Here is an 8013-nt window from a genome sequence, read left to right on the forward strand (position 1 = left end):
ATTTTTACATTTAAATAAATTTTTAAAAACTTCTTTAAAAACAAAATATAGAGTTCTGATTTTTTCCTTCTCTCTACTAAAATCCTTAATCCATCATAACCCAACACTTATTATTAAGCCTGTAAAATCTCTAATTGTTAAAAATAAATAATAAATTATTTATAATTTATTATAGTTATTTATGATTTTATTTTCAAAAATTATTTATCAAAAAGTAATTAAATCAAAGTGATAAAATTAATTATTTAATTAAAATTATCAAATTTTAATTTATCCAAAAATTTTAATTTTACATTTTCTCCAGAAACAATCCCTAATTCTCAAATTAAAAATTCTAACTCTAATTTTATCCTAACCCTGCCCACATCTACTCACTCACTCAGTCACTCACCTTAACCCTAAACCCTTCCAACCGCCACACCCCCTTTCCCCCAAATGCACACACAAAACACAAAAACACACACACACACACAGCAAGAGAAAGGGAAGAACGGAGAGGGAAAGAAAGGAAAAGAAAGGGGGAAGCTGGAATCAGAGAGCAAGAGAAGGAGAGGGGGAAAAGGGATGACGGCACCGGTGGACATCACTGCTGCCGCGCCGTCGTGTCACCGTCAGGAAGGAGGAGACGTTGAGCGAGAGGAAGAGCTCCGCGAGGAAGGAGCACCGCTGTGCCTCCATCGCCGCTGTCAGTTCGCGTTCTGCTGTCGCCGAGGGAAGCCGCCGCCGTCGTCGTCGTCTTCATCGCGAGCGGGTCGTTGTCAGCTTCCACCGCCGTCGCATCTCCCATCATGGACGACGCTGAGGACACACAAGAAAGACAGACGCGTGGAGAGAGGAAGACGGAGGAAAAAGGAGGAGGCACTGTTCGCCCTATTGCGCCCAGTCGCCGTTTGTGGAGTCACCGTCGTCGCCGCTGTTAGGGGTTGCGTCACTGAGCCCCTGTCGCCGGAAAATAGCACTACCTCGCCGGGATTCACTGCCGGTAAGGGCATTCTCCCCTCTGATTTTGATTTCCTTTAATTTTTGGGAATATTGTTGTCATTAATTTTCGTCAGGAGCTTCGGATAGGAGGGAAGGGCAAGCTCAAGGGAGTTGAGGAGCAGCTAAGATTGCTTAGGAGCTCTATTGTCATAACTAAAAAATTTTCAGCCACTAACATAACTTGCTTTATAGATGTATGCAAATCTGTCTTGTTTTGTTTAGATGGATGCATGAGGTAGTGGAATTGAGGTGAGTGGCTTATGAATTTTAGAATGTGACCCTTAATAAGTTTCCAAGATCTGTTAAAAAAAGGATAGTCAACTTTCTAAGTGTATATAACTCCCAAACCGTAATTGCTTTTCACTTGGAACCAATTTTAGAACTCATGAATTTCATATTTAGTATTGAAGGAATAAGCAAAATTTTCTGCATCTATTTGTTTGTTATCTATAGATTTATTAAGGAACGAAAGAAAAGGATCCATATGTTGAGATTACAGTTGCTTATTGAGTTCTACTTTCTATTAAGAAATTGACCATAAGGGGGATATTTGTGTTTCTTATTGAGTTCTACTTTCTATTGTTAGTTACATCTCAAATTTGTTTTAACACATTCATCATAAGAATATCCATTTCTTTCTATCTCTAATTTCTTTATTCTCTTTTCTTATGCAGCCATACCTATATTTGCATATCCGCAACAAGGAATTTCCATCGGGTATATGTCTCTCATAGAATGCTTTAATCCGTGTGTCTATGTATATTTGTTCTCTAAGCAAGTTCTACAAAAATTATTTATTGGAATTTGGAATTGTTTAGTTTTGGCAATTGGATTTTGTTCAGCAATTTCTTTAAAAAGTCTTTCCTTTTTAACATAAACTTCTAGCTCTTCTTTTAAGAAATTTAATATTCATGAAACGTAAAAGCAGCCTTCTCAGTTTAATATTCGAGGTTAAGGACCACCACTAGGAGGAGCATTCGATTATTGGATTTTGATAAACGAGTGAGGTATTTGGAGGCAGCAGGCAATAGCGTATTTCTTTTGTCAACGTTTCAAGGAAAACACTGATGACGGTACTTCCGTATTATTTTATGGAACTGTTATCTACAACTAGCACTTGACTATATGGTCTTTCTTATTTAATTCATTTGTTTAGTTTAATTTGTTAAAATTGAAACATAACAAAACGGGTACCATACTTTGTACTTTTTCTCTCAATACTTTGTATGCAAATTTGTCTTGTTTTGTTTAGATGGATGCATGTGGTAGAAAATGTTGTGTGATCATAAAAATCTTTTTTGCATGTGCGCTTTCAAGAGTTTAAAGTCTTGTATGTATGTGGCTGTGAATGTATGATTGTGGTGACTGGTAAACTGATGATATCGGCTGAGTAGCTAGAATGCTAAAAATAGTGGCTGTGAATGTATGAAATTGATTTTTTTCAATCTTGCAACATTAATAATAGCTCTACAATGAGGGAGATTTAGTGGAACCAATTTGGTATCAAATTTTAGGATGTGTATTTTGTGGTAATAAATTTTTAGATGCGTTGGAATTGAAGTGAGTAGCTTATGAATTTTAGAATGTGACCCTTAATGAGTTTTCAAGATCTGTTAAAAAAAGGGTAGTCAACTTTCTAAGTGTATATAACTCCCAAATCGCAATTGCTTTTCACTTGGAACCAATTTGAGTAGTTTGGTTTATGAGCCTAGTTGTCCCCTGTGAAATTTCAAGTCATTTGGTTCAATAGATAAAATTGTATGATTTTTTAAATAAATTTTTTGGGCAAAAATTATGTAAAAATTGATAAATTTGTACATTCTTGTTTTAATTGTAGTATGAAATTAAAAACACTAGTAATTCACCATAAACTTTTAGTTATATGATAATTTTTATATGAATTTACTAAGTGATTGCACTTTCTAGGATTTTTATTGTGGCACTCTATTGTAGTAGCAACTTGTGAAATTCCTATAAAGTTTCATATTAACCTGATTGAGTTGGAACCAAATCTGGTGTAAGAATGAGATTCATAGAGCATCTTCACTAGAGTTTGGAACATAAGAAGCACTCTGAATTTTTAAAAATTTTGAGAAGTAGGGTTGTACTTTGAAACATTATTGATTTGATTTGAATTTAAGCTAGTATTTTTTGGCTGGTGATCTTTTCAGGTGTGTGGCACTTGTGTGATACTTATTAGAAGTTTCTCCATGAGAAAGGAGCTGGATGAACATGATGGAGTTTGTAATTCCTTGTTCATACATGATGGAACTTGTATGAACATGATGGTGTGTGGCACTTGTGTGGCACTTATTACATTTTAGAGATTTATAATTTCTTGTTTTTCTTATTCAATGTATCTACATTAGGGTTCTTCAATGTGTCTTGTTAGCTTGTACTTTAAAGTTTATATGTTGAAGATTTATAAAACAATCTTAGTTAAATGAAAGATATTTGAACTATTTATGTTATTATATAATATATAAATGTTGGCTTGCTAAGTAAATTAGTTAATATATTAATTAATTAAAAAAAGTATAATTTGGCAAATTATGTGTGTAATTTGTATTGAAAAAATTATTACAAAATAAATAGTATTCTGTAACTAAAGGAAAAAATGTTACAAAATCAAGTTATATTTTGTAACAAAATTTTATGATAGGAAAAAATATATTGTCACTAAAAATATTTTGAAGATCAAAATTTGTTATCACTTTTGTAATAATTTTTGGTTTTTTGCATCAGAAAAATTTGTTACAAAATATTACTTTGAATTGTAACAGTTCCATTTTTTATTACAAAAACTTTTTGTAACGGAACATATTGCAACGGCTCCTTTATTTGTTACAAAATTCTTTTGTTTCAAAATTTTGATTTTTTGTAACAATTTTTTTTATTACAAATATTATTTTTTCTTGTAGTCATCCTTATCCAAAGTTTTTAACCATAAATAAACTGGTAACCATTGATCCGTGCGTTGAAACTGTGCATTTGGAAGATCAAGCTGATTTACTTCCTTTTCCTGCCACATTTGAAAGATTAAACAATGTCAAATGTAGACAAAGTTGTCCGGTTTTACAAGACATTTAGCCTCTAAAATTGCATGATTTTTAGTGTTTTGTGGTTTTTCTTTACTTAGGCTTTGTGCCAGGACATGATAAATAACATGAACATACAGCCATAATATTATTTACATTCATGACTTATTATTTATAACGTTCTTACGTTATGAAATACGAAATATAATTTCATTGTGAATTAAATTGATTTCCTGGTGGTTGCATTAATAATTAGAAAGTCAATTGTGGATTATTCTTAAAACATGTTAACTTAATTTGTTTAAACACAATACCAAAGTCTCTAACCTTGCGATGAAATCAAGTACTTCGGATGAATTGTACCCAAACAAATAATATTTATTACAGAAAAATTTTGGACAAAAAAAGGGTCCAGTGAAACGAAAATGTCATCATATATCAGATAAGAAAGACCCAGAATAGAGGTGCAGCGCGTTGCAAGTCTTCATTGTAGTACCGATTTTGATTTGCCGGACTGGATTTTGCTTCACCCCTTTTATTATGTGTTCTTGGCAAGAACAAAAGTAAAACAAAAGGGTAAATTGAACCCAAATCAAGAAGGAAAAGATTAATATGCCCCAAATTGAAATATGAAACCAAAAAGAAAACAAAACAAAATTGAAAAAGGGATTTTTTAGATACCAATAATCTGAACCAAGAATGGACCCGAGGGAGGAAGGAGCAGATCGGCGATGGACCCACCAGAAAGGGGAAGCGCAATACAACTGGTACTGACGGGCGGAGCTACACGGCGACAAGGATTCACGTGCGGAGATGTGTTTTACGCCTTTGCTCCCGTTTGTGTTCGTGCGAGGAAGACTAGAGGAGAATCTGCTAATTCTTGATTATATATACCAAAACGGTTGAATGGCAGCGGTTTTTACTGAACAGCTACTATCTAGGGAAGTTTTGTAGCTGTTGCCAACGTGAATATGCCAATTTGCGGCGAGTTCGACCACAGACTCTAATTTCTGGCAACAAGTATCCGCTTCTCTTGTAGTGAAGGTTTAATTATTTCGTCGATCTCTATAATTTTACCAAATTTTTAATTAGGTTTTTATATTTTTTAATTAAATTTCTATACCATATCAAATTTTGTAAGTATGTTCCTACCGTAATAAAAACGTTGAAATTAACAGAATATTCTATTAAAATATACAAAATATTCCGTTAATTTCAGTATTTTTGTCACGATAGCTAGGGATTTAATTACAAAATCTGATATAGTATAGAAACTCAATTGAAAAGAAAAAAATATAGAAACCTAATTGAAAATTTAATAAAATTATAAAAACCAACAGAATAATTATATTAAACCTAATATTAATTATGCTAAATATATACTAAAATTAGCTATTAAAATTAACTATTAATATAAAATACACATTAAAAATAAATTAAATAATATCAATTTGTATATGAATTCACTTTGTGTATAAATAATATTTGTTTGAGTAATGTATCATTTTTATCCCCAACGTTTAAGGTAATTCCCAAACTTAACCCTAATATTTTAATTTTCCTATTTATATCTCTAACGTTTTAAAATTATATCAATATTATTGTACCGTTAACTCAGTTCAAAATCTATTAAAAATAAATTAAATAAATAATATTATAATTGATTTTAGTGATTAATTTTAGTATACAAATAATATTTTTATATTAATATAGTTGGTCAACAACGCTAACAAAAGGATTACATTAAGTCATTATACTAATATACCACGTTTACATTCAACCTATATAGTAATATAATATTTTTTTCTATAATGATTTGAAAATGATTTTCTAACTTGATATGAATTATACTTTGCCAAATCTCTTAATTTCTAGTAAAACCATTATATTTAGTGCTTATTGTATATACAGTGATATCATGATTACTTCTCAGTCAAAATAATATAAATAAACAATTGATTCCATATATTAATTATCAACTAATGGTATTAGATCCGGTGCAGTAATGGTTTTAGATACTATTCCTACACAGAGACTCATTTAAAAAATTTATTAATTATTAATACCTTCACGAAAAAAATTTCCTATCAATACCTAGATACATATATACCATTTAGCAATTCTATGTCCTTAAAATTATAACAAGTATATACCACTATCACTATGGGTTCATGCTCTGTGTTGTTGTGTATGTTGGGGTTAGTGATTGTGATTGTGGGTGATGTAGTTTATGGTCAAGACTCAATACAAGACCTCCTTAATGCTCACAATTCTGCAAGATCAGCGGTTGGAGTTCCAAATTTGGTTTGGGATGATGTTGTTGCAAGCTATGCTGAAAGATATGCAAATGAGCGTAGAGATTGCCAATTGATCCATTCATCAGGTGGGCCCTATGGTGAGAACATTGCAATGGGTTGGGGAGGTTATATTGTTTCAGGCACTGATGCCGTGAGATTGTGGGTAAATGAGAAGCCATATTATGATTATAATTTTAACACTTGTGTTGGTGGTGTGGATTGTCTTCACTATACTCAAATTATTTGGAGAAATTCATTGCGCGTTGGATGTGCCAAAGTAACTTGTAATAACGGTGGTGTTTTTGTTACATGTAATTATGATCCTCCCGGTAACATTATTGGAGAGAGACCTTACTAAGAGGTATTATTGTTGTTAATTAGCTGTTTATGTATAATAAGGCAAGATCCAATATTGATCCATATACATATATATAAGCCCAGTTCTACTGTGGTTATGGTTTGGATGACTATTGTGGTTATGATTTTTTTCTACAAATTAGTAAATGGCACCTGGTTTATATAGTTTTGAAACTCACTGCCCCATTTAAATGACTCTTAATTGAGTTTATCACTATTATATTGTGGTTTGGATTTTCATTGTTACAAAATTTTTTGCAATTTGAATTCCCTTTTAGCTTCGGAGGACATATAGATTGCGGTTGTTTACAAGCACAAAAAGATGTAGAGTCATAAAAATATATTTAATAGATGAGATATAGTAAGAAATATCGAGTCTAAAAATATTAAATTAGTATATTTTGTATTTATTTTGACAATAATAACATAAAAATATTAATAAAAAAATATAATTTATTTTTTATTTTGGGTTAACTACCAAAAATACTCTCGAATTATTCAAACGCTGACAGAAATGCACTCGAATTTTACTATCGACAAAAGTACCTTTAAATAATTTAAAAACATAATAACAATACCCAACAATAAATATATATTTTCAAAAAATGCCTTAGAGATTGAATTTTGATGTGATTATTTACAAGAATAATTAAAAAATGAGATATTATTATTCTTTAAATTTGATAATTTTTTTTCAAGTATATATTTTTTTGTTATTTTTTAAAAGTATTATTAGTTGTTAACAAAAAAATTACAAAAAAAATATATACACAATGAAAAATCACCAAATTTTAAGGATACTAATATCTCATTTTCTTAATCATGCTTGCAAAAAATTGTATCAAAATTCAATTTCTAATATATTTTTTGAGAAATACATATTTAATGTTAGATAATCTTGCAAAAAAACTAACATTAAATATGTATTTCTCAAAATATACATTAGAGATTGAATTTTGATGCAATTTTTTGTAAGCATAATTAAAAAAATGAGATATTATTATTCTTAAAATTTGGTGATTTTTTGTTAAGTATATATTATTTTGTAGTTTTTTAAAAGTATTATTGGTTGTTAACAAAAATAATTATAAAAAAATTATATACTTAACAAAAAATTACCAATTTTTATGTATAATAATATATTATTTTTATAATTATGCTTGCAAAAAATTGCATCAAAATTCAATCTCTAAGGTATTTTTTGAAAATATATATTTACTGTTGGGCATTATTGTTGTGTTTTTAAATTATTTGAAGGCATTTTTGTCGATAGTAAAATTCGGGTGTATTTTTATCAGCATTTGAATAATTTGGGAGCGTTTTTTGTGGTTAACCCTTAT

The 8013-nt window shown here is 30.4% G+C and overlaps 2 protein-coding genes across 10 annotated transcripts; both read left to right on the plus strand.

Annotated features, from left to right (window-relative positions):
* LOC110267897 lies at positions 379–3444 on the plus strand. 9 transcript variants are annotated; one of them, XR_002355868.1, is made up of 4 exons: positions 379–982; positions 1056–1230; positions 1656–1698; positions 1910–3444. XR_002355868.1 is itself a non-coding variant. In XM_021113751.1 (3 exons), the coding sequence occupies exons 1-3, from the start codon at positions 436–438 to the stop codon at positions 1947–1949; spliced, it is 630 nt and encodes a 209-aa protein (XP_020969410.1). In that variant the 5' UTR covers positions 381–435; the 3' UTR covers positions 1950–3444. The 9 variants fall into 9 exon arrangements, 4 of the variants coding, with proteins under 4 accessions (XP_020969408.1, XP_020969410.1, XP_020969409.1 ...); XR_002355869.1 differs by having other exon boundaries at positions 1919–3444; XR_002355865.1 differs by lacking the exon at positions 1056–1230 and having other exon boundaries at positions 382–982; positions 1910–2054; positions 3153–3444.
* LOC107622030 (pathogenesis-related protein 1C-like) lies at positions 6121–6763 on the plus strand. The gene has a single exon (XM_016323964.2). It carries the CDS (start codon positions 6183–6185, stop codon positions 6672–6674), a length of 492 nt encoding a protein of 163 aa, XP_016179450.1. The 5' UTR covers positions 6121–6182; the 3' UTR covers positions 6675–6763.

The sequence above is a fragment of the Arachis ipaensis genome, chromosome B10 (genome assembly GCF_000816755.2).
Source record: "Arachis ipaensis cultivar K30076 chromosome B10, Araip1.1, whole genome shotgun sequence".
NCBI classification, from domain to species: Eukaryota; Viridiplantae; Streptophyta; class Magnoliopsida; order Fabales; family Fabaceae; genus Arachis; species Arachis ipaensis.